This window comes from Mytilus edulis, chromosome 2, assembly GCF_963676685.1.
Source record: "Mytilus edulis chromosome 2, xbMytEdul2.2, whole genome shotgun sequence".
Classification (NCBI taxonomy): Eukaryota; Metazoa; Mollusca; class Bivalvia; order Mytilida; family Mytilidae; genus Mytilus; species Mytilus edulis.
Genome location: NC_092345.1, coordinates 35,669,899 through 35,696,273, shown reverse-complemented (window position 1 = coordinate 35,696,273; position 26,375 = coordinate 35,669,899). Strand labels below are relative to the sequence as shown.

General features: G+C 33.1%; 1 protein-coding gene across 1 annotated transcript; it reads right to left on the bottom strand.

Annotated features, from left to right (window-relative positions):
* Nucleotides 1–3,371: 3,371 nt before the first annotated feature.
* On the bottom strand, nucleotides 3,372–22,806 carry LOC139512065 (speckle targeted PIP5K1A-regulated poly(A) polymerase-like). The gene is made up of 11 exons (XM_071299384.1): nucleotides 22,598–22,806; nucleotides 20,078–20,277; nucleotides 19,375–19,795; nucleotides 18,102–18,502; nucleotides 15,267–15,381; nucleotides 14,976–15,085; nucleotides 14,513–14,751; nucleotides 12,158–12,387; nucleotides 11,213–11,296; nucleotides 10,747–10,868; nucleotides 3,372–5,358 (listed from the first exon to the last, which is right to left on the bottom strand). The coding sequence occupies exons 1-11, from the start codon at nucleotides 22,668–22,670 to the stop codon at nucleotides 4,417–4,419; spliced, it is 2,937 nt and encodes a 978-aa protein (XP_071155485.1). The 5' UTR covers nucleotides 22,671–22,806; the 3' UTR covers nucleotides 3,372–4,416.
* Nucleotides 22,807–26,375: the final 3,569 nt, after the last annotated feature.

The following is a 26,375-nucleotide window of genomic DNA, read 5'->3' as shown; positions in this document are numbered from 1 at the left end:
TATCTTAATATTACATTTGTGTTATATTAAGGTATATAAGATTATTTTTTTCTGAGACAAGTGCCTGTGTTCATCAATGACAATCTGCTGATCAAATATGAAGTGATTATGAGAAAAAGGACAGAAATATCTTTAAAATGATAAACAGACATGTGACTGCAATACTAGCGGTTGTTATAAATATAATTCAAAGTATCATCCAGTATGAAGTGACTGACCAACCAATCTTAAAATCAATTACATGATGCAACATAAATTTATAGTTCTGAAGCAAATACGAATTAATTTTTGATTAAAGAAGGCATGCTGAATGTTTAGTGAACAACAATCCATGTACACATCAACTAGAGGTCTACAAGGTCTGTTCCTCTCACCAGTGAACAATACATGAACACATCAACTAGAGGTCTACAAGGTCTGTTCCTCTCGCCAGTGAACAACAATACATGAACACATCAACTAGAGGTCTACAAGGTCTGTTCCTCTCACCAGTGAACAATACATGAACACATCAACTAGAGGTCTACAAGGTCTGTTCCTCTCACCAGTGAACAATACATGAACACATCAACTAGAGGTCTACAAGGTCTGTTCCTCTCACCTGTGAACAATACATGAACACATCAACTAGAGGTCTACAAGGTCTGTTCCTCTCACCAGTGAACAATACATGAACACATCAACTAGAGGTCTACAAGGTCTGTTCCTCTCACCAGTGAACAATACATGAACACATCAACTAGAGGTCTACAAGGTCTGTTCCTCTCACCAGTGAACAATACATGAACACATCAACTAGAGGTCTACAAGGTCTGTTCCTCTCACCTGGATCTATGTAAATCTTCAACAATGGCTAAACTCCAACATTGATTGATTGATGGTTGGTGTTTTAACGACACTTTGGGCTATTTTGTGGCGTCCCGTTTAAAATTGGTGGTGAAAGCTATAGTCCCTGGAGAAACCAACAACCTCAAATAGGAAAACTGACAATCCTAGTCAATTAAGATTGGAGTCAAGAGCCCCTGCATGGGCAGGATTCGAATTTGCAACTTCAGTGTTGACTGGCCAGTGATTACAGTAGTAGATCTAGAACTACTTAGACCATTTGGCCACCAAAGCCCAACATTGAAGACTAATATATAATTCAGGACTAAAATGTCATTATTGTTGATTGTGTCTCACTGATCTTTTTATTCTGTTTAAAGTTTCTCTCTATCGTCTACAGTTTTTGCACACAATGAATAAAGGGTATAATTTTTCATTTGATGGAAATTACTCCTGTAACGAATAATAAACTGACAATACCAATGTGTAGATCTTGATATGTTGATTATTGTAACTGTGTTCACAGCTTTTCTTTTTCTATCAAAGCTAAAGATGTAGTGATTGTCAATAGTTATCAAATGTACCAGGATTATAATTTAATATGCAAGACACGCGTAAGCGGCGTTTCGTCTTCATAAACTCATCAGTGACGCTCAGATCAAAATAGTTGTAAAGCCAAACAAGTTCAAAGTTGAAGTACATTGATAACCCAAAATTTAAACTAGAGGGTCTTAAGAGCCTGTGACACTCACCTTGGTCTATGTGCATACATGTATTGAACAAAGGACACAGATGGATTCATGACAAAATTGTGTTTTGATAATGGTGATGTATCTGTAGATCTTACTTTGCTGAACATTCTTGCTACTTACAATTTTCTCTATCTATAATAAACTTGGCCCTTTAGTTACAGAGGAAAATATTTTGTAAAAATTTACAAAAATTTACCAAATTAATGAAAATTGTTAAAAATTGACTATAAAGGGACATAACTCCTTAAGGGGTCAACTGACCATTTTGGTCATGTCAACTTATTTGTAGATCTCACTTTGCTGAACATTATTGCTGTTTACAGTTTATCTCTATCTATAATAATATTCAAGATAATAGCCAAACTAGAGGATCTAAAGAGCTTGTGTCGCTCACCTTGGTCTATGTGAAAATAAACATAGTACACAGATGGATTTATGACAAAATTGTGTTTTTGGTGATGGATCTTACTTTACTGAACATTCTTGCTGCTTACAATTACCTCTCTCTCTACAATGAACTTGGCCCAGTAGTTACAGTGGAAAAAGTTAGTAAAAATTAACAAATATTTTGAAAATTGTTAAAAATTGACTATAAAGGGCAATAACTCCTTAGGGGAGATAATAACCAAAAAGACAAAATTTCCTTAAAATTACCAATTCAGGGGCAGCAACCTAATAATGATTGTCCGATTTATCTGAAAAAAATCAGGGCAGATAGATCATGACCTAATAAACAATTTTACCAGATATCAGATTTGCTCTACATGCTTTGTTTTTTGTGATACAAGCCTTTTTGGTCATGTTGACTTTTTTGTAAATCTTATGTTTCTGAACATTATTGCTGTAAACAGTTTATCTCTATCTATAATAATATTCAAGATAACCAAAAACAGAACCATTTCTTTAAAATTACCAATTCAGGGGCAGCAACCTAACAGCGGGTTGTCGGATTCATCTGAAAATTTCAGAGCAGATAGATCTTGACCTGATTAATAACTTAATCCCCTTTGTTAGATTTGCTCTAAATGCTTTGGTTTTTGAGATATATGCCAAAAACTGCATTTTACCCTTATGTTCTATTTTTAGCCATGGCAGCCATCTTGGTTGGTTGGCCAGGTCACTGAACTCATTATTTTTAACTTGATACACCAATGATGATTGTGGCCAAGTTTGGTCTAATTAGGCCCAGCAGTTTCAGAGGAGAAGATTTTTGTACAAGATTACTAAGATTTACAAAAAAAAATTGACTATAAAGGGCAATAACTCCTTAAGGGGTCAACTGAAGACAGGCGACGACGGACGCAAAGTGATGAGAAAAGCTCACTTGGCCCTTCGGTCCAGGTGAACTAAAAATGGTATAATTTCCTAAAATTTGCCAATTCAGGGGCAGCAACCAAACAACCGGTTGTCCAATTCGCCTGAAAATTCCAGGGAAGATAGATCTTGACCTGATAAACAATTTAACCCACATGTCAGATTTTCTCTAAATGCTTTGGTTTCAGAGTTATAAGCCAAAATCTACATTTCACCCCTATGTTCTATTTTTAGCCATGACGGCTATCATCGTTGGGTCACAGGACACATTTTAAAACTAGATACTCCAATGATGATTGTGGCCAAGTTTGGGTAAATTTAGCCCAGTAGTTTTAGAGGAGAATATTTGGTAAAAGTTAATGACTACGCCTGACGCCAAGTGATGAGAAAAATACGGTAATCTATTCCTGGAATATTCCTGATTGATGATTCATACATACATACCTCTACAGTTTTTTTGCATACAATGATAATCTAATCTATAGGAATTATTTTTTAATATTAAAACCAAGTATATAACAATGTATGATGATTTAAATTGCCAATCTCTATTATTATTACTGTGATCAACAAATATTGATGACATTAAACATTTTTTTACTCTGCTAGGTCTTCAAATAAAAAACTCTTATCTATCATCATGAAGGGGCTGAACAAGTTGCATGATTTATGAACTATGAAAATGGTCCAAAAAAATATATTTGGGTTTATCAGCAAAAGTTATTCAAGTTACTCAAGCAATTAGACATTTTAAAATCTGAAGACTTCTGCACTTCTGAGCATTTTTTAAAATAATTTCTAAAAATGGCCAACAACATATTAAACAGTGGAAATTATCCACAATCCTTCAGAATCTGAAATGGCTAATTCACTTTCTTTGTGTGATTCAGTTAGAATTAAATTCATTTTTAATCTAAATATTTAGATTCCAAAAATTAAAGGCTGAAATTTCATTAAATTTCAGAAGTTATATATACTTCAGTATGAGAATTTAAACTTGTCTACCTAATTCTTTTTGCAAAAATAAAATCGGTTTCGTCTAGAAAATACAAAATCAGTGATAATATGACCTTTTATAAAAACCAACAATGTTTAAAATATATAAGAAACAGCAGTTTCTGTATAGGCTATAATAAAATGAAACCCTTAAATCTCAACCCCTCTCCCTATACTTATTTTTTTCATAGCAAAAAATCTGCCTTCTTTCTTTTAGCTACAAACTTTCCTAAAAAATGCCCAACAAAAAATTTAGATGTGAACCTAGGTTTTTTTCTTTCACGACCATATAAAAATATTATAAAATTCTTGTGAAATGCATTTAAAATACATGGTATAATGAAATTCAATGCAAATTCCAAAAACAATATGTCCAACTGTTTAGGAATAATATATCTGTAAATACAACAAAAAATATCTAATAAACATTTATAACAAAATCCATCTGTTTGTACCACAACAAAAAGTCTTACTTTTAAAGTAAACTGTTCAGTAAGTAAACAAACAAACAAATAAAATTTCTGTTGTTTTATAAAGGTGGTAGTTCCTGTGCATCAAAAAATTTCTCGGCCAACTTGAGAGTAAACTTCTTCAGGTAGTGATACACACAGTGGAACTCTCCTTGGCCTGGAGGTCCTGATACATCTACCATAATCTCTGCTCGGTTGTTTAAGATAACAGATTTCATTATAATCCTCATCTCCATGATTGGGGACTTGTTTTCATAATGGTTGTCATAATATAGCCTTTCTGAAATGGTCTGTTCCAATTCCATACTATCTGTGAATCCACGTTCCTTTAGCATGTTGCCAATCTTCTTGCGCTCTGCCCAAATTCTACACATGATGTACGTATTCATATCGATGTAAAATTCTGCATTCTTATACAGCTCAGTCCTTGGGTCTACTAGTACTTCCTCTGAGGTTTCCTCCTGGATGGATGACTCCCCATCTCCAGATTCCTCCACTACAGAATGAGGCCTCTTTAAACCTCTCTTTAAGCTTTTCTCAGACATGGCACTGTGATCATATTTCCTAGACTTTATACATACATCTGGCATGTTAGTTGACACCGTTTCACAGTTGAACATCATTATCTTTTCTATAACAGTATACAGGAAACCCATCATTTTCTTACACCATGCCAGATACATGTTTCCTTCTGCCTCAAGTGTCCGTAAGAGCTGTGGAGACAATGCTGGAGCTTTCAGTTCTACAAGGAACTGGTATTCTCCAAGCTTTATTCCAGGAATACTTGACAGTGCCAAAGTTTCATCGAACCCTTCTGGCACCCTGTCATCTAAGACGTCAATAAGCGACTTGGTTTGGGCAAACTCAATTGCCTGCCATCTTTCTGCTTTGTATGCTGCAATGTTGAACTCCTTGATCATCAGTTCACGGATTGTTTCGTTCATATTCTGTGTGACATTGTGGTCAAGAACAAAGGGATCCTGGATATTGATTGGTGCAAGCTGCAATAAAAAAAAATCACAGCTTTTAGGAAAGTTAATGTAGAACAATAACCCTTCATCAAACAGCAAAGGTTGATGCATGTTTTCATGAAATTTTGTGTACATATAATTTTATTAAAATTTATCAAAAATACAAGTTCTCAATTTTTTGTTACCTACCCCTCATAGTTTTGGTAATGATAAAAGATCACAAAAATATCTGAATTAACTCTCTCTCTTTGAAAGCAGAAAGATGTTTAACAAATTCTATTTTCAATAATCAAATATTGATGTATTGAGTAAGCGTGAAGTAATTATAATTCATATTTTGTGCCTTGGTAACTTTTCTTTTGTTTTCATCATCTCATAACGTTAACACTAGTACATGTAGTATAAACATAAATGATTAATTTGTGTATAAAAACTCAATTTTTTCTTCTTTTTTTTTCAGATGTTTTAAAAAAAATATGTTAAATATATTAAAATGAAGTCAAAGCAATTAATACATCACAGGCTATTAAAAAGATCAATTACACTTTTTCTCCCTGATTTGCCAACACTACAGTACGCCCAGAGAGTTTGTAATCGCGAACTTTTATCACCGATTTCCGAGTGTAGCGGTGTGACACCGCGAATCACGGATTCTACTCCCAATTTCCTCCAAAGATTCTCTCCCAACACCGCGTGGCTGTTAATTGGTTTATTGCACATCGGATGAACTGAAAATTAATGACGCGTGACAACATAATCGGATTAGCCAGATTTATTACCTTTGTACATTTAATCGATCTTGATTGCACCTGTGTGCTTTAAAATACGTTATTTAAATGTCCATTCATTGTCAGATAAAAGTGTGACATTTTTATTTAAAATAAGATAATTATTCTTGTATGTATATGCCCATGTCATTTTCATATGAAAAAAAACGTATAAAAATACGAATAAAACACTTATTTAGTATTTTCATTATAGTCCGATCAGGTCATAATTTTTGTTTTTTCAACAAAGTTTCAACAAAGATGATTTTACCACAATTAGAACCTTTTATGACCTACTCAGTGAGCAATATCATTAATAGTTTAATATTATATAATTAATATCAACTGGCTTAAAACAAAATGATGTTTTTACGGTAATTTGTCCAATCTAAATCAAACCCTAGAGTTAATTTAACTGACCAACAAGTGAACTCTGTTACTTTCAATTTATTTTGAAATGTAAAATATTATGTTTCACTACCTCGGTAGATTACCGACTTGAAATATTTGAATTTAAAAAAGAAACAAATAGTTTTGTATGCAATGTGGCAGCCCTATATTCATAAATACTGAGATAATTCCCCGCCCAGACACAACACAATAATCACAACCTTATTTAATTATATGAAGAAATAAAATCATGTGTTTTTTTATCTGTTATGATCTGTTATTGATCTTTTATTTTTTTAAATAAAATTGGATTGGCGCAATCCGTATTTTACTGCTCGTTAAAAGTCCTCGGCGAAATATAAAAAAAAGTATTTCAACAATTTATACTATAGAATATTAAAATGAAATTATATCGTACAAGAAAGAAATATGTAAAAAAAAATGTGGATCGGATTTTTACGATCGACACATTTTCACAGAGGATCTCACCAACGCCCATCAGGAACTGAACGACATGCATTCTGTTTTCATCTACCATTAATGTATAGTGTTGACTATGGAAGTATAAATAATGTCCAGGTTTATGTCCTCTGTTGACTGAGAAACGTATAAATAAAATGCTGATGTTCGTTTATTCAGAAAAGGAATAAAATTTAGAATCCGGTTAATCAATTGTAAAAGGACCTTCTAGAGCCTCAATCTTAACGCACACAAATGTCAATCATTACAAAGCAAGTTTAAACCTTCAATGAATTTTCCCACGGTTATCCAGAAAGGTCACCTGAGTTTACTGTTACATGATACTTTCCCGCCAAATAAAAATCTCGTGGACAAAATTGATGTCACTATTTTTAGCATTCAATATTGTGAGCGAAGTCAAGTTCAAGTTCAACCACGCACTGTTGATCACTGAGATGCGTGTCGTCTTCCCACGGCAATTAATTGTTTTAAAAATATTTAAAGATCACGGTTCTAAATACAACACAAAAGTTTACATTCATTGTGCGTAAATGAATATTATGCAACGACGAGTTGATGCAGCTATAGCAGTATTCCTGTTGTAGCCGAAATGTATTATATCCTAAAGTAATGCTAATCGTGAAGAGAAAATGCCGTAGACTTATTAAGCATAACGAATGGTGAATAGTATTTTCTTTTTTACTTGCATATACAAGTTTTAAGACACGTAATTTTCTTTAAACTCACTGCTCACATTTTATACCTTCAGCGTTAGTTTCCGTTTATTTTCACGCAAGTATGTCTCTTTTCGTAAGTTATATAAATTACCGATAAATAAAAAACGAGGTCATAATCAAGTATAGATTTTTTTTATAAAACTTTAATGCAATTGAAAGCATTAACAACAACGTTTTGGATTTTAAAACTTTTATTTTGTAATCGTAAAATGGAAATGGCGTAGAATTATTAGCATAACAGATAGTGAATAATATTTTCTTTTTTACTTGTAGTATAAAAAACTTTGAGACGTGTAATTTTTCTTTAAACTGCCCTCATTTATTCTCCGTTTATTGTTGCACAATTATATCTCTTTTAGTAAATTAAATATTTATTTATTGATAAAAAAACGGAAGTCGAAATCAAATAAAGTTGTTTAAAAACTTGATTAAAATGTACAGTGTAATTGAAAGATTGAAAGAATTAACAACAACGTTTTGCTTTTTATTTTAATCTTTCATTTGTTTCAAGCAATCAGATATAACCTGATAATCAATAGCCAGGAAATACAATTGTTTAATTACATTAGAAATCTCACATACCTTGACTGTCGCGTGCCGGCATAGATCAGACGGATTAGGGCAATTAATTACCTGGTGTCACACCGCGTCACACCAGACTGGGAGAGATGTCGCTAATACAATAAACAAAAGGTAGCGGATTTACGCGGAAGTCGGAGGGAATACTCCCAAATTTCTCCGAGAATTTTGGGAGGGATGTCGGAGTTTCCTGGTGTTACACCAGGAAAAATATCGGAGTATGGAGTTTGGGATTACAAACTCCTTGGGCGTACTGTACATGTATATATTGGCATATTACTCAATTTTAGTTTTGTATTTTGTTTTTCAAGCTACAGCTGTCATAATGTACATACAGAGAACATAAAAAAGACAATCATACAATCTTAATTATAAAATTTCTTGAATTCCAAAATTGTCCTCAAGTTAATAAATACGTTAAGCTGAAGGACGCCTCTGGGTGCAGGAATTTCTCGCTGCATTGAAGACCTATTTGTGACCTTCTGCTGTTGTCAGTCAGTGTTCTAGGATTCCCATTACCCGTTACCCGGGGTAAGTGGATTAGGACAACGGGTAAGTCATTTTTTAGCCTTTGTCACCCGGTGGTAAGTCAATTTTCAAGTTCGGGGAAGCCGAAAAACTCTTGAAATTTCCCGGTCCTCTTCAATTTTCCCATTTATATATATCTGCTTTTTATTTTTATTAAATCACGAGAAAAAACTTTGATAAAAGATCGAAGATTTTGTCGATGTCTATCGGCCCTTTTATTCAAGCACTCGTTTACTAGGTGTAATCAAGCGCAAAAGAGACCACATTCTTCTCCTATCATTCTAAAAGTCGGTCACGGTGTCGGTAAAATCGGAAAATCCGGATTGATAACTGGTGCTTAAATCAGGACATAAACGATTTTTTTTCTTGTCATCGGAGGAAAATAAACTTACAGTTGCATTTATTATAGCTCTTAATAAATGACATAGTAATAACTATAACATATTTGTCAAATTTAGTAAGAAATCGTTTTTTTTTAATTTTGTACAAAATTCAATCGTATCCGAATCCAGCTTTGTTCAGACAAACTTCACAACATATAATTTAAAGCATGTCATAAAAGTTTTTAAATTTAAAATCTATGTGTAACAAATGACTTATCCTTAATCATTAATGTTCAGTGAATCAGCCTGAAAAATATTCAGTATTTTATAAAGAGCATGTCTGATTTTTAAAAAGAGTTGCATGTAAGTCCCTTATTTTTTTTACAGTAGATTATTGGTATGAAAGTCAGTGAAGTACTGTTATAGTTCAATGTACTTTTCTGGTGGTATAGGTATATAGTTACAATTAAGCCATATATTTCAAATACTTTTCAATACACTTTAGTCATCATTGCTTCATACAAAACATCATTTGACATCACAAAAAAGGGTACTTTCTGAAGCATGAAAAAGGTGCCAGGAAATGGCTAGAATGCAGGATTTTGCATCATTTACCCCAGACCCCCGGCCATAAGGGCATTGGTTGGCGGATTTAACTTTTAGATGTGGGTAAGTAATTTTTTTATTGATCTTACCCGTGGTAAGTCAAGGTGCCAAAAAAATCCTAGAACACTGCTGTCTGTTATATGGTCAGGTTGTTGTCTCTTTGACACATTCCCCATTTCCATTCTCAATTTTAATACTCTATTATCATGATTATAACTTTATAAGGTTGTACTATGGTAAAATGTTGATGAAATTAATACGAAATATTAAATACACAAAACCAACTATTTTACCTGTTGAAAAACTCAAAGAAACAACCACTTTTATTATTCTTTTTGAACAAATATTTTTAAGAGTTTGTTTCATTTTATATATCTAGTTTTAAACATTTAAAATCAGAGCAAAAATTTGAGTATAAAACAAAAGTATGACTTTATATGCCTACAATAAGCATACAACATGTACAATGATATGCAGCCCATTCCCTTATTCCCAATATTTATATGTGTACAAATAGCAATAGCCTGATTAACATGTATCTCTGTACACAATTAAGAGACACATGTTCAGGACACACAAAAAAAGTATTTTAGAAGTGTACTGTACGGTTTACATAAGCATACCTGTTTTTACATATGTAACAAGTACACTATGTTACACATGCCAGGTGTATAAAAGACTTTCGGAAGGTGTGCAATCAAATTTTGAAAAAGTCTAAATACCCAATTTTGCATATGTAGTTAGCACACATTTTCTACATACGCATCAGGTAGATATGCCAAAAATAGAATAGGGAAATTCCATATGTGTACAAATTTAGTTCTTAATGCCAAAATCCTGTTGTAATGCATGTGCAACTGTACACTTTTGCACCATGCTGACAGGATATGGAGGATAAAAAAGGAGAAGTGTGTACAAGAAGCAAAAATAATAAAAAAGCCATTTTCATCAAAGTCCTAGTTATGTTTAACATGTGCCATAGTACACATATGGCACATGTTCTCAAGGACTTGCCATGGCCTATTTTACCTTCATGGTGTTATCAAGAGTAATCTTAGCTACGGGTAAAACTGAACCAGTCCGGATTGATAATGCGTTTGCCTTGAAATCAAAGTGCGAGAAGAACTTGAAGAATCCAGCTAACAGCTCCTCTGTAAAACAAATGGTTAGTGTATGGTGTAAAAAAATTACTTATGTACATCATCAATAGTAAACCTCTCAATAATACAATGAAGTTATCATAGTTTATCTCATTGTTAAATCTGTAATTAATAATGGCTTACTACCAAGGATGCACTGATGGGATACATTTTAAATTAAATTCTATTTTATCATAATTTTATCATTAGAAATGAATAAATTTTGATAATTTAAAATAACTGCTTTTTCAAGTCAGCTTAAAAATAGGATAAAAAATATCATCCTATGTTTTTACAAGTTATGTTTCTCTGTATAAAAATACCAATAAATCTATAGCTATATATAAGATATTTACCGCAAGTCTGGACATTGTGGGTCGGTGGGATAAAATTGGATCCCACAAAAGAGCAATCCCATGGTCCTATTATAGTCTTGGTTGCTGAAATTATTAATACATGATCATACTAATGCACTGCATAAGTTAGCGCTTCCCTTTTGCCCACACCAAAGAGTATTGAGCTGTGATGGCAACATTAGGCCTACATATAGCTACCATTCAATTCAAGACTTTTATTCAGGTCTGTTTGAAAGTTGAGTTTGAACTAAAAATGGGGAAGTCTAGCAAAGAGATCCTAAATGTTCCGTAATAATAATATAAGGTAATTTGATTGTGACAATTAGACAATTACTGTTATATTTGGTTTAAATTTATTATCTGATTTATCTCCCTTTGGTCACAACAATATTCAAGGGTTGAATTCAATTCTATTTTCTACTGTAAACAACAAACTGCAAGGAAAGCTAAACACAACCGTTTTGATGAAGTTAGCAATTTAAATATACCAAAACTAAGCATTTTTTTTTTTAATTTTCTCACTGACATGACTAATACCTGTCAATCTCACATACGTCTATGGGTAATTAAGAATGAAATCAACGAAAGTAGCACTATCAGTTAAGGGTAAAGACTGTTATAGATGTAAGTAAAGTAAATTTCCATCAGTTACTATTATAAAATTTCTACTCAAATGCTCCTTATCTATTGACTTTTTTTTATTATCTTTATAAGAAAACTTTGGGTAAGAGCTCAAAATATTTGATGTTTATGAAACCCTATGCACATATATTTTATTTGATCCTAGTGAATATACACAATAATTCTGCAAGAGTTTGTGTTCAAATATTTTTCTTTTATAATTTGCATAATTAACGTGATTAATTAAACAGGGACTGGATGATAGGTAAAGTAGTAACTGGATTATACATTTGTAGCTATAGATTAAGTAGCTTAATTACTTACATGATAAATCAGCTAGTGACTGAATGGTAGGTAAGGTGACTGGGTTAGTATTCTGTAGATAGTAGACCACCATTAGAGTCAAGGCATAATTACTCATTCTGGGTCCAGTCTTTATATTACCAGCCAGATGTTTTAATCTTCCCCAGTAGCGAACAGCATAAACCAGGGGCTTTATGCGAGGATCATACTGGCTAAGGGCCTGAAGAAGCCTGGTGTTTTGTAGGGCAAGTCTGTAAAGAAAATTTAGAAATGTAAAATATAAAACATAACAATCCCATAAGATATGCTTAGAATATCTGCAATGTAATAAATAAAAATTTCTAAACAACAGATTTCACATAACAATTTTATTACATGCATTTGGTTTATTTTCAACACACAGACATGAATACTCTAAAAAACTTATGCTGACTTACATCATTTAACATATTGAAAATTTCTAGAAGGGGTCTGCCAGATCTAAAACGCTCTCACACAGTATAACTCATTTAATTTACATGTGTTTAACCTAACTTATAATCATTTAAATTGTTACAAAAAAGTATCAAGAAGTGCACACCAAAGTGCTCCTAAGTAGGGAGTTTTATAAATATAACAGGTGATACAAGAGATGATCATATTATATTGTTGCAATAATACATTGCATATATTACAGAAGGTATAAACAGTTATTTTTTTCTTCATTATGGTTAAAAAATAAAAGCATTTGTTAAGTGCTCCTATGTAAGGAGGATTATTAATACAAGAAATAAAACAGGAAGTGGTGCAATCTTGTTATGTTCAAATACAAATTTCTTTGGTTCTTCTTAAAATTCCATACTCATAAAACAAAACGTTTTTACCAATTTACCAATTTAGTCAAAGCTATGTATGCCTTTTAAATTGTTTTTGATTTTATTTTTAAAATAATTTTTTTTATGTGTACATAATATGCTATGATACGTAAACATTACAAATGGCTAACATGTGGACATTTTCATTCTGTATTAAATATCTAGTCTTTGTTCAATTATCTTAAATCCACTAATTAGCAGTAAACAATCATTAACAGAGGTGATTAAACTGCCAAAGGCATTAGGTATTTAACTTAATCCTATTGTCAGTTAATTAGTGTTACACAATGAGGTAACAATTTTACCGAAAATGCCAGAAGGCATGAAATTTGGTAAATGTATCTTTTGAAAAAGGCAGAGGGGGGGGGGGCATTCTTTTGCTTTGGAGGGCAGAAGGGCAGGGGTTAGGGCACCAAGGACAGTGCACCCTTCTATTTAGGGCAGGCAGGAACACTGCATTACCAAGAGAAAGAATAGTGATGAGAGTATGCCATGCATAAACAAATGTGTATCCCCTACTTATAGAAATCATGGTTATACAAACACTAATTATATATAATCATTGTACAATTTCCAGTGAATGATACTTAAAATAGACAGATTAATATCAGAGGCTGCTCTCCAATAAAATATTAATCCTAAGAGTAAACTAGAGGCTCTAAAGAGCCTGTGTCGCTCACCTTGGTCTATGTGCATATTAAACAAAGGACACAGATGGATTCATGACAAAATTGTGTTTTGGTGTTGGTGATAAGTTTGTAGATTTTACTTTTTAACAATCTTGCTGCTTACAATTAATAAATAATTTATATGAAGTCTGTTTCATGTATATATTTTGAACAATAACTATTAAGAATTGTTAAGAGGTCATAATTTTTATTGATATAATAAAAACTACCAACCCAACACGTATCGTTTAAGTTGTATTTCGTCATATTTCATTATATTAGGACACAAAAAATTACATGCATCCTGGACTCATCAAAATCTTTAGGGACTCACCATTTCTAAAAGTGATGAGTCCCAGGACTCACCATGAAAAATTCCTAGTGAGAACCCTGGGAATTGTCTCTATCTATAATGAAATTGTCCCAGAAGTGACAGTGGAAAATATTTTTTAAAAATTTACATGGCAGATAGATCTTGACCTGATAAACAATTTTACCCCCGTGTCAGATTTGCTCTAAATGCTTTGGTTTCAGAGATATAAGCCAAAATCTACATTTTACCCCATATGTTCTATTTTTAGCCATGGCGGCCTTCTTGGTTGGTTGGCCAGGTCACCGGACACATTTTATAACTAGATACCCTAATGATGATTGTGGCCAAGTTTGGTTTAATTTGGCCCAGTAGTTTCAGAGGAGAAGATTTTTGAAAAAGTTTTCGGGCTAGGTGAGCTAAATATGGGTAAGTCAGGAAAATTTTAGTATATCTTAAAAGATTTAAATTAAAGTGCAAGATATTTTGGTGAAAAATTAAGCTTGACTGATTTCTTTGTCATTTAACATATTAAACTACTCACTGATTGTCAAGGGACAAGTCACATTTGATTCCAGATGATTCATGCTTAAATCTGATGATTGGACAGCGAGTACTTGGAATTATCTGTGTGTTACTACAGGCTGGAGCATGCTCAATTAGTATACGGGAAATCAATTTGCACTTGTCCCCATTTGTCATGCCATCCACATCTGCCTGTTGTAATGGTCCGCTGGTCTTTTTTAAAGAGTGCACGTCTCGGGTGTATGGCAAGTCAATATTCTAATAAATAGAGAAATGATATGAAAGTACTGTCAATTCAGAAGTATTGCGATTTTTGAAGAACTGACAAAAACGGGAGTTTATTTATTGTGACTTCGAAAAAATCTACTTAAGGTCTATGTTTCAGTTATCAGAATTTAATAACAGTCAGGTTAAATGTATGTGAAATCCCTCTAATACTCCAATCAGACCCTTGGTAACAAGTGATTCAATCCAATACTTACAGTGCTTCGAACAGAGATTCCTATCTTGTCCAATCCTAAGTAGACATCCATGTCACATCCCTTCAAACCAAATCCATTTACAGAGGATCCAAACTGGTTCACAGTGACCCCTAAAAAGTAAATACTATATAATCATGGTCTTTTGGCCATGTGAATGTGTCTATTGTATAATTTTGAAAAAATGAATATTCATTTATCTATACTTGAAAGGAATATATACATGATATTCCTCTCAGCTGACCAACAATTAACTGTTTACCCCAATCAGTTCTAGAAGTATTTTATACAAACCAGGAAAGAAAGGTGACAGGGCCTGTTCCAAGACTTTACATATGTAGTATCTCTGTTGTAGCTCTTCTGGGCTGGCTTGTATCAGATCCACTAAATATGTCATCTGTGACTGAATCTAAAATAACACTAGAGGCTCTAAAGAGCCTGTGTCGCTCACCTTGGTCTATGTGCATATTAAACAAAGGACACAAATGGATTCATGACAAAATTGTATTTTGGTGATGGTGATGTGTTTGAAGTTCTTACTTTACTGAACGATTTTGCTTCTTACAATTATATCTATCATGAACTTTGCCCATTAGTAACAGAGAACTATATTTGGTAAAAATTTACATAAATTTACCAAATTAATGAAAATTGTTAAAAATTGACTATAAAGGGCAATAACTCCTTAAGCGGTCAATTGACCATTTAGGTCATGTTGACTTATTTGTAGATCTTACTTTGCTGAACATTATTGCTGTTTACAGTTTATCGCTATCTATAATAGTATTCAAGATAACCAAAAACGGCAAAATGTCTTTAAAAATTACCAATTGGAGGGCAGCAACCCAACAACCAGTTGTCCAATTCATCTGAAAAATTCAGGGCAGATAGATATTGACTTGATTAACAATTTAACTTCTTGTCAGATTTGCTCTAGATGCTTTGGTTTCATAGTTATAAGCAAAAAACTGCATTTTACCCCTATGTTCTATTTTTAGCCGTGGCGGCCATCTTGGTTGAATGGCCAGGTCATCGGACACATTTTTCAAACTAGATACCCCAAAGATGATTGTGGCCTAGTAGTTTCAGTGGAGATTTTGTAAAAGATTACTTAGATTTATGAAAAATGGTTAAAGATTGACTATAAAGGGCAATAACTCCTAAAGGGGTCAACTGACCATTTTGGTCATGTTGACTTATTTGTAGATCTTACTTTGCTGAACATTATTGCTGTTTACAATTTATCTCTATCTATAATCATATTCAAGATAATAACCAAAAACAGCAAAATTTCCTCAAAATTACCAATTCAGGGGCAGCAACCCAACAACCGATTGACCGATTCATCTGAAAATTTCAGGGCAGATAGTTCTTGACCTGATAAACATTTTTATCCCTGTCAGATTTCCTCAAAATGCTTTGGTTTTTGAGTTATAAGCCAAAAACTGCATTTTACCCCTATGTTCTATTTTTAGCCGTGGCGGCCATCTTGGTTGGTTGACCAGGTCACGCCACACATTTTTTAAACTAGATACCCCAAAGATGATTGTGGCCAAGTTTGGATTAATTTGGCCAAGTAGTTTCAGAGGAGAAGATTTTTGTAAAAGATTACTTTAATTTACGAAAAATGGTTAAAAATTGACTATAAAGGGCAATTACTCCTAAACGGGTCAACTGACCATTTTGGTCATATTGATTTATTTGTAGATCTTACTTTGCTGAACATTATTGCTGTTTACAGTTTATCTCTATCTATAATAATATTCAAGATAATAACCAATAAAAACAGCAAAATTTCCTCAAAATTACCAATTCAGGGGCAGCAACCCAACAACCGATTGACCGATTCATCTGAAAATTTTAGGGCAGATAGATCTTGACCTGATAAACATTTTTATCCCATGTCAGATTTCCTCAAAATGCTTTGGTTTTTGAGTTATAAGCCAAAAACTGCATTTTACCCCTTTGTTCTATTTTTAGCCGTGGCGGCCATCTTGGTTGGTTGACCAGGTCACGCCACACATTTTTTAAACTAAATACCCCAAAGATGATTGTGGCCAAGTTTGGATTAATTTGGCCAAGTAGTTTCAGAGGAGAAGATTTTTGTAAAAGATTACTTTAATTAACGAAAAATGGTTAAAAATTGACTATAAAGGGCAATAACTCCTAAACGGGTCAACTGACCATTTTGGTCATGTTGACTTATTTGTAGATCTTACTTTGCTGAACATTATTGCTGTTTACAGTTTATCTCTATCTATAATAATATTCAAGATAATAACCAAAAACAGCAAAATTTCCTCAAAATTACCAATTCAGGGGCAGCAACCCAACAACCGATTGACCGATTCATCTGAAAATTTTAGGGCAGATAGATCTTGACCTGATAAACATTTTTATCCCATGTCAGATTTCCTCAAAATGCTTTGGTTTTTGAGTTATAAGCCAAAAACTGCATTTTACCCCTATGTTCTATTTTTAGCCGTGGCGGCCATCTTGGTTGGTTGACCAGGTCACGCCACACATTTTTTAAACTAGATACCCCAATGATGATTGTGGCCAAGTTTGGTTTGATTTGGCCCAGTAGTTTCAGAGGAGAAGATTTTTGTAAAAGTTAACGACGACGGACGACGACGGACGACGGACGCCAAGTGATGAGAAAAGCTCACTTGGCCCTTCGGGCCAGGTGAGCTAAAAATCAACTGTCTGATTAAACATGATTTTTCTCAATACTGCAAAGATATAAATCGCATTTTAGTCTAAAATGACAAAATCATATCTCTTATTCAGGGTGTGTTCAACAATAACAAACAACTATTTGAATATGATAGTACACAGAGGTTGTTTCACTTTGCATTTAAATAAATCTAAATTTGTTCTTGATAACTTTTTTACTGATTGATTGATGTCAGAGTAAATTTTTTAAATCAAAGAAATGTTATCAAGTCCAATAACTCTAGATCTGGAATAGAAAATGCCACAAAAAGGAAACTTGTTGGAAGTCTGAACATTTAGTTATTATGAGAAATGCTCAATAGACAGATGGACAAAGCTAAAGTTTACCAAAGAATGTCCCTCCATCTACCTGCATATGATTGATTTAATCAGGATTATTATTTGTTTACTCACTGTGATACAAGTATTTTCATTGCATTTCTTCTTTAACTCAACAATAGTAACAGGTAGAGGATCCTGTGGGTCGTCAGCTCCTTTTCCTTTCCTCGCTTTCTTCCCCATACCTGGCAGAGATGGCATGCCTTTCATTCTTTTAGTACCCTCACCAACTTTTAGATCAAAAATGGATTTTGGTGGTCCCAGAGGTGTAGGTGGGTCTCGACCAAAATTTCCATAATTACCACCTGAAGGTCCTGGATAGCCACCTGGGGGGCCTCCTCTTCCACCAAAATCTGGACCACCCCTTCCACCAAAATCTGGTCCCCTTCTTCCCCCAAAATCTGGTCCCCCTCTTCCACCAAAATCTGGTCCTGGACTATTTCCCAACAGTCCACCTCTTCCTCCACCAAATCTTCCTATGAATTAATAAGATGTAACATTTAAACACAAGAAATTGCTGTCAAAGAGATATCAAAAACATAAAGAATTTATCAAACAGACCCAGCACGGTAAATAAATAACTTTTCTATGCACATTATATATTGTGGTTGTGAACACTAAATTTGTTATTTACGACAAATGACCACTATACTCTTTCTAACAGTGACAAGGTACATACTTAGTATTTAGACCAATTTACACCATAATGGTGCCCTTGACTAAACAGCAACCAAAGACTTTTGAAAAAAGGCAGATAAAAGCAAGTAAAATGAAAGTTATGTATTGAAGCACAAATTTGCAGATTAAAAACCAAAGACAACAAGTTTTAAGAGCTTCTAAATAAAACCAATGGAGCACATACTGGTCAAACATTTTTCAAATGTTTTTTTTACCTGAATGAATATTTTACAATCTATAATGACTTACTCAATGTATCATCCAATATGTCACTATTAAAGCAATGACTGCTCTCAAGTGTACTAAAAGTAAAAGATAGAGATCAAGAAACCAAAATTGTTACAAATGCCATCTCCAAAGCTCAATTAAACAGAAATGCACTGTTTGGACATTCTAAATAAATTAGACAGACAATTAAATTTTCATCACTGTTCATGCTGTTCGGCACATGGCCATTAATAACTACTGTTGGTTAGCAGGAAGGATCTGGGAACACAATTTTAAACTAGACATCACAATGATAATTTTGGTTCAATTAATTGGCCCAATAGTTTCAGAGAAAAAGGATTTTTGTAAAAGTTAACAGACAACGAACAGTGATGAGAATAGCTCACTTGACAGTTTTGGTCTGGTAAGGCAAACTTATTAAATGGGGAATTTTATAACAAACCTCGTCCACCAAATCCACCTCCTCTTCCTCCTCCTTCTATCCATTGCCCTCCTCCTCCAAAGCCTCCACCCTGGTCAAAATTATCATCCATGTAAAACTGTTCATCCCCTGGATGTCCCCCTCTAAATGGACCAGGCCCAGCACCTAGTAAACTAGGTAACTGTGGTGGCCCTCCAAATCCAGGACCAGGTCCCATCTCATTAACATCTTCATCCTCTTCTCCTCTGTTCCAGGGCAACATTCTGCTTTCTTTCTCTTCTTTCTCCTTCTCCCAAGGGAAGTAAGGTTGCAATTTGAGTTCCCTAAAGCTTCTAGGACGAACGGTCAGCCGAGAGCTGTTCAGAATGTGTGGTTCATATTCTACAGCTTTTGTAGCACCTTCTTTAGAACCAAACTCTATTATGCAGAATCTGGCTGGCAACTAATGAAAAGAAAGCATAGATTATAAAACAACAACCTAACAGAAACCAACAATGATATATTTCTTATGTTAATCAACTTCTTAGAAAGTTTTAAGAGTTCTTTGAAAAATCAGCTGAACAGTTAATTTTTATCACAGCCTTGCGAGTCAATTTGTGATGAAAACTAATAGCATTATTCTATTATTGGCTGAAAGTGTTTTTTCTTGTTGACGCAGCTGCTATATTCATTGGGGTAAAACAAAGATTGATAATGGATACAAATATAACAAATACATGTGTACCTTCTTTTTCTCATGTGTCTCCATCACAATTTTATTGATTGGTCCAAAGTTTTGAAAATACAAAACTAATTCATTTTCTTCTGTCCGGGGAGGAAAACCTTTAACAAATATACTGCATTCAGCCACTCTTTTCTTTTCCAAATATGCCTGTAACTTTTCATTATGCTTCTTACCAGCCATGTGTCTATCATATTCTTCAGCTAAAAAAAGATCGAAACATTGTACATGTTGTACATGTTGTATATTTATATAACTTTAAAAAGTAAATACAACATATATAGGTACTCTTGTATATATACAAGAAGAATTTAATGCTGTTTTACCTGTAGCTAAAAGTCATGCACATGACACGATCTGAGAAAATCATGTACATGAAGATAATGTATCTGAATTTTTTAGTCATTAAAAATTGTAGTTAAGTCGTAATTTGATTTTTTCTGTCATCAAAGGTTTTGTCCAACGGCATGTGCCAGTAATTAACCAGGTAATAAAATCACTGATCCATGAAGAAGTAAAGAAACATATTTTTTTTCTAACAAAGCATCAAAGAAAAGATCAACAGCCCTTTTATTATTACTAATTCATGTAATTAGGAACAAAAAAAATAATCCTTCAGAATTCATTGGATCAATTAACAAGATAACGCAATGATCAGACATTACACAAGTAGAGCGTGTGTCACGTTAAATATGTTAATAACTTTTAAATCTCTTTATATCATCGAACCAACTTTTAACATATTTTTTTTAATATAATAATTTATCTTAATTAATGATCTTGGTACATATTTAACCTTTGTTTCATTTCCTTAGTGCAGTATTCATAAATTCGTCAAGCTTCATTGGATTCAATCAACAATATGACAACAGGACACATTACACAAAATCGGTGCGTGCCATATAAAATGTTAATAACTCTTTATTTCTTAATATATTTACACCAAAATTTAAATATATGCTCTTTTTTCAAATCTGTATCGTACTGAATGACCTTGGTGCTTATTTGACTGGTCCATCATGGGCTTAGTGCATTTCCTGAAGCTTAGTGCACCAAGGCGGCCTTGGTGGTGTTTAGACGTACCGGTTACTATACAGTGATAACAGTATCAATTTGACTGAAACTTTAATTGACAGACCCCTTTCAAGAGTAAAATCCTGCTTTGAAATAAGATCCCTTTTTGTCAGTGATGATACAAAAATAGACCCTCAAATCTGCACATATAGTTATTTTAGGCATGAAAAATGTATAAATGAGTGTTTTTCAGTTTGTATTTGTGCACTATTACTACTGAGACTGCACTGTTTGGGAAAAAAGTTGTCTTTTTAGGAATAATTTAAGCCATTTTTTTTTCAAATTGGGGATTTTTCTCCAGGGGAAAAAGCCCTTATTCTCCATTAATTTAAGGCAAACAACATAGTCAATATTACTGTACCTTCATGTGCTTCTTTAAGAGTAAAATGAGGTCTAAATTTTGTTTATTTGCTCAAAATTCAGATTTTTGGCTGTATTTTCCCTTTCAAAAGAAAACCATAACTTTTTTGTTTTAAAAGAAAAACACAAGTTGTTTTTTGTTAAATAATTTGTAATTTCAGTATTTTATAAATATCTGAAAAAATTTATATTTTTTATTCAGAAATAACTCATACAACATGTCATATGAGTCAAATGAGTCTTTTTTAGAGGAAACGCCCATCTGGCGTATATACTAAATTTAGGCCTAGTATCTATGATGAGTTTATTCATATTTATCAAATGTTCATGAATGTAGAAAAAAACTTCATTTTGTGCTGTATAATTATCAAATTTTTAAAAAATCAACTATTTAAGTTCTCATGCAAATTGGCACACATAATCTTCTCGGGTAATCAAATTAAATGGCATTTAAAAAAAAGAGTGGTCCATGAACTCGTTTTCAAGTTAAATAAGTTAGAATGATAAAAATCAGTCAAAAACTGAATGTTTTCCCGATAAGTCATGGTTTGACGTCGCGAAAATAACAATTTACGTTCGCAACGTCATTACCTCCCCTTTAACTGTATCGTATGCTCTTAATTGGACAGTTTACACAGCTTGCTAAACTTCCTGTTCATGGAAGAAATACAAACTTGCCGATATTTCAAAGGCAGAAATGCCAAGATTTTCGGGCTGGAATCTGTTATATAACATTGCAGGGATGCAGGCCCGGATCCATCTGGTAAACAATGTCATAAAGACATGAAAAATTTACTATATTTTCTGGGGAAAATCATGATTCAAGAAATGATGTTCAAATATGAAATGAAACTCACTTTATTACAGATCCCTAGAAAATTAGTAATGTTTTGGTTTACATAAATTTGTAGTCCAGATAACCGTGTCTATTTATAATGTTTATCGCTTTTGGTTACTTAGCATGCAAAAGCCTTCTCATATAAAGTCGTCAAAGCAAAAGAAATAATATAGATATGCATGGCGTCATTATTCGTAGGACTGGTTTAGTGTTTACATTTTTTTGGGTCACCGATAAGTTTCTTTTTATACCTGATGATATTGTTGAGGTACACACGTCGCAGATGACGAACATACTACCACGGCTTCTACCTCGTGCAGGCATTTTCAATTGTTATGCACCTACAAAAGTGCAACAATTATATTTAGGACTTGAAGGCCCTTTTTATCGATCGGGAAGGCTGATTTGTTGCCGGCGTGCTTTCGCTTTAGACCGGAAATAAATTCTTAGTCTCAAATCCAAAGTATTTTTTTCTAAATCCAAAAACATTAAATTTTCTTACACATATTGATTAGATTTTGTTATAATATCAAGAAATTTGTATTCAAACTTAAAAAATACGATATATTTTAGGACAGGTCGTAAATGGACGAAACTCCTATGGATTATACCCCGTCAAAACCATTTTAGATATATCTAAAAACGTTTTGTAAATCCGAATCAATGAACGTAAATCCGAAAGACCTGAATATGAGCTACAGAGATGCTTGTCATCATCTAACCCTAGTATTGCCACTTTTTTTACATCTTTATGATCATACAATTAAACCCATACTATTATATGGCAGTATATATGGGGAATGTTTAGAACGGATTCAGCTGCTTGTAAAAAAGGAAATTGACTAGTATGCATGTTGGAGGGGGGATAGGAGGGGTCCTGATCCCGAAATCCCGGACTTAAAAAAACGAAATCCCGAGGTCCCGAATTTAAATAAAGTAAATCCCGACGTCCCGAAATCCGAAAAAAAGGATTCCCGGATCCCGAAAGGGTCAATCCCGAAATCCCGAGCTTAAAAACACCCAATCCCGGAGTCCCGATAAAGGTCCTATCCCCCCTCATGTTGCGTGTTGCGTGTTGCATGTTGCATCCCAGATAGCAATACTTTGTTGGGCCAACATTGGTGATTGGTTGGCACAGTTGGTAAATAGTTGGCGTTGGCAGCACAACAAGAAACCGACGTTGGCCCAACAAAACACAACCAACAGTTATTTTGACACTATTGGCCCCTTGTTGGCCCAACAAAACGCAGCCAACAGTTATTTTGACACTATTTGCCCCTTGTTGGCCCAACGACTTTCCACCAACTGTCATTTTGGTGTTATTGGCCCAATGTTGGCCCAAAATTTTCTTACCAACTGTTATTTTTAAAGTAGCTTGCCCAACGATATTTGACTTACGTTATCCATTGGTTCAGTGTAAGATCTTCTGACTGAAACTACTGAACCAATTTTATTCGAACTTTATTTGAATGATTCTATGTTATTGTAGAGAATATAGATTGTGTTTGAAGGGCATTGAGGACTTAGTAAAAAATCAAATAATAAAGTCTTCCCAAATAGGACTATTTTAAACCGTCTGTGCCAAGAGCTAGAAATTAAATTCTTACTATTTTGAATAATTCAAAAGTTTTTAAAACAGTATATTTATAAAAAAAAAACATAAAATTATCATTGATATTTCATGACAATATTGAAATATGAGCCAACATTGTGCCAACAATATGCCAACGTATTAAGTTCTTATCTCCCCGTATTATACCACAGATTTTTTTTTATTTTTTTTAGATATTATTTCAAAGTGCGAACCAAAAAATGTGCTCTTCATTCTCTTTATCTAATATTTTCAAATTTGTGTAGTCATTTAAATGTATTTATCTTAATGATTGAATAATTTTATGCACAAACAAAAAATACTTAAAACCAGCTCAAAAAAAAAAAAAAAAAAATTTGAGTATAGTTTCTGCAAGTTGTTAAATTAATCAACTGAACTCAGCTGCTCATTTGACACGAGTGTAATATCACACTCTCCTCATGACAGCCGAGATTAATTTGCCAATATAAAATACATTATATACTAGAGATACATATTTCTTAACACATAACATGAAATGCAAGAAAAACATGTTTGACAGACTGAAGCCATCGTTGGCATACTGCTGTTCGACCAACATTGGTCCAATATAATTTTAAAACTAGACGACGTTGGTAGACTGTTGGCAAATAGTTGACATTGTTGGCAGATTGTTGGCAAATAGTTAACCGTGTTGGCATACTGATGTTGGGCCAACAAAGACCCAACATGTTGGGCCAACTGAGGGCCGATGAGCAAAATGACGTTGGCCCAACATAGTTTTCCAACATTGGCCCAACAGTATTGCCAAACAGAATGCCAATATTGGCCCAACACATGTTTGCTATCTGGGATGTTGCATGTTGCATGTTGCGTGTTGCATGATGTTCCATTATTTCTTTTACAGTTTTTGTAAAATTGGATGAATTTTTAATTTGGATATACTTTTTGTAATTTTTTTTTATCAGTCATCGTATTTTCACCCTTATATCTATGACATACATCATGGAGTCTGTACTTTTATCAATATCTGTCTTTTAATTTAAGTTTAAAATAGTGTCATTGAGCTTAAGTTTGTCTTCCTTTCGCTTTTCTTCTTTTTAAAATAAACCATTTCACATGGGCATTCCTTAATTTTAATTGTTTTTAATTGTTGTTGATCATTTCACCTTTAGCTTGATAAGTTGTTTATTTATGTTAGCTGAGTATAAAAATCTCTATGTTGAGAGAAAATCTCTGTCATTGAAAATAATTAACAGGTCATAAAATTCTATCAAATTATCCCATATCATCTAATTAATACTATAAATCAGTCTCCAGAATCCAAGTTTTGATGACTTTTGTTGATAGATTAATTATAAATTTCAAATGAATTGAAGTATACACTATGTCAACAGATAGGTTCATGTATGGTCCATTTTATGTTACCAAGCATAAGAGCATAATATAGTGCAGAATAAATTTGACTCATACACATTTAGTTATTATATAAACCTAAACATTGAACCTCATGTTCATTTAACAAATGAATATTTAAAATGTTTAGCCTTTATTTTTTAGATTCTGTTACTTCATGTACTTCAACATAAAAAAAAGTTCAATTTACAGACACTGGTAAAAACTTAAAATACCTAAATTTGTTCTCATTAAAATTAATTAAACACCCTTTAAAATAAAGGTATTGTTATATAATTTTGAATGACGTCATTGAAACAGCAATCAAACAACAACAAACAAAAACGAAAGAAAAGACACAAAAAATGTCATTTAGGGGGTTCGCGGGTCTAAATCATTTTTTATATAGGATTTCTCTATATTTTTCTATAAATGAACTTTATCTTATAGTTAATAGAAAAATAAAATAAAAAAGTGGGGTCACCGTTCATTTGCGCTCACAATCTGCTTTCGAAAGAAGCATACATTTTTGTAAAGGTTTTTTTTCTGTTGAAGTAAGAGGAGAAATAAAGGTAATATCGAAAAAAAAAGAAAGAAATTTATTACAGAAATCGCTCAAATTTTACAATAATTTAGTTTAAGTACAGCTTGTATGGTAATTATATTAAAAAATAGAGGTCACAATGAGTTAAAAGAGATATTTCAATTTTAAAGCCAAAAAATGGCATTTTTCCACCAAAGGGAGATAATTTGGAATTTTTCAATGATGTATACATTTTAAAAGTCATCTGGGGCCAACACGAATTGTTTGTTTTGAATAATTTTTGTACCATATAATAAGTAACAACTACAAAAGGTAACAAATAAAATTTGAAATAAAAAACAAATGTTTTTTTTTTTCTGAAATTTTTATACCCTCGGTATTAAGGTAGTTTTTCGTAAAGGTGGGAAAATTAGTCTTACTGAGACATGGATTTATAATGGTAAACCATTAGATATTGTAGTTCCCTTTTGTTATCTGGTGTGTTATTTCATTATAATTGTAAATTTTATATTACTCAAAG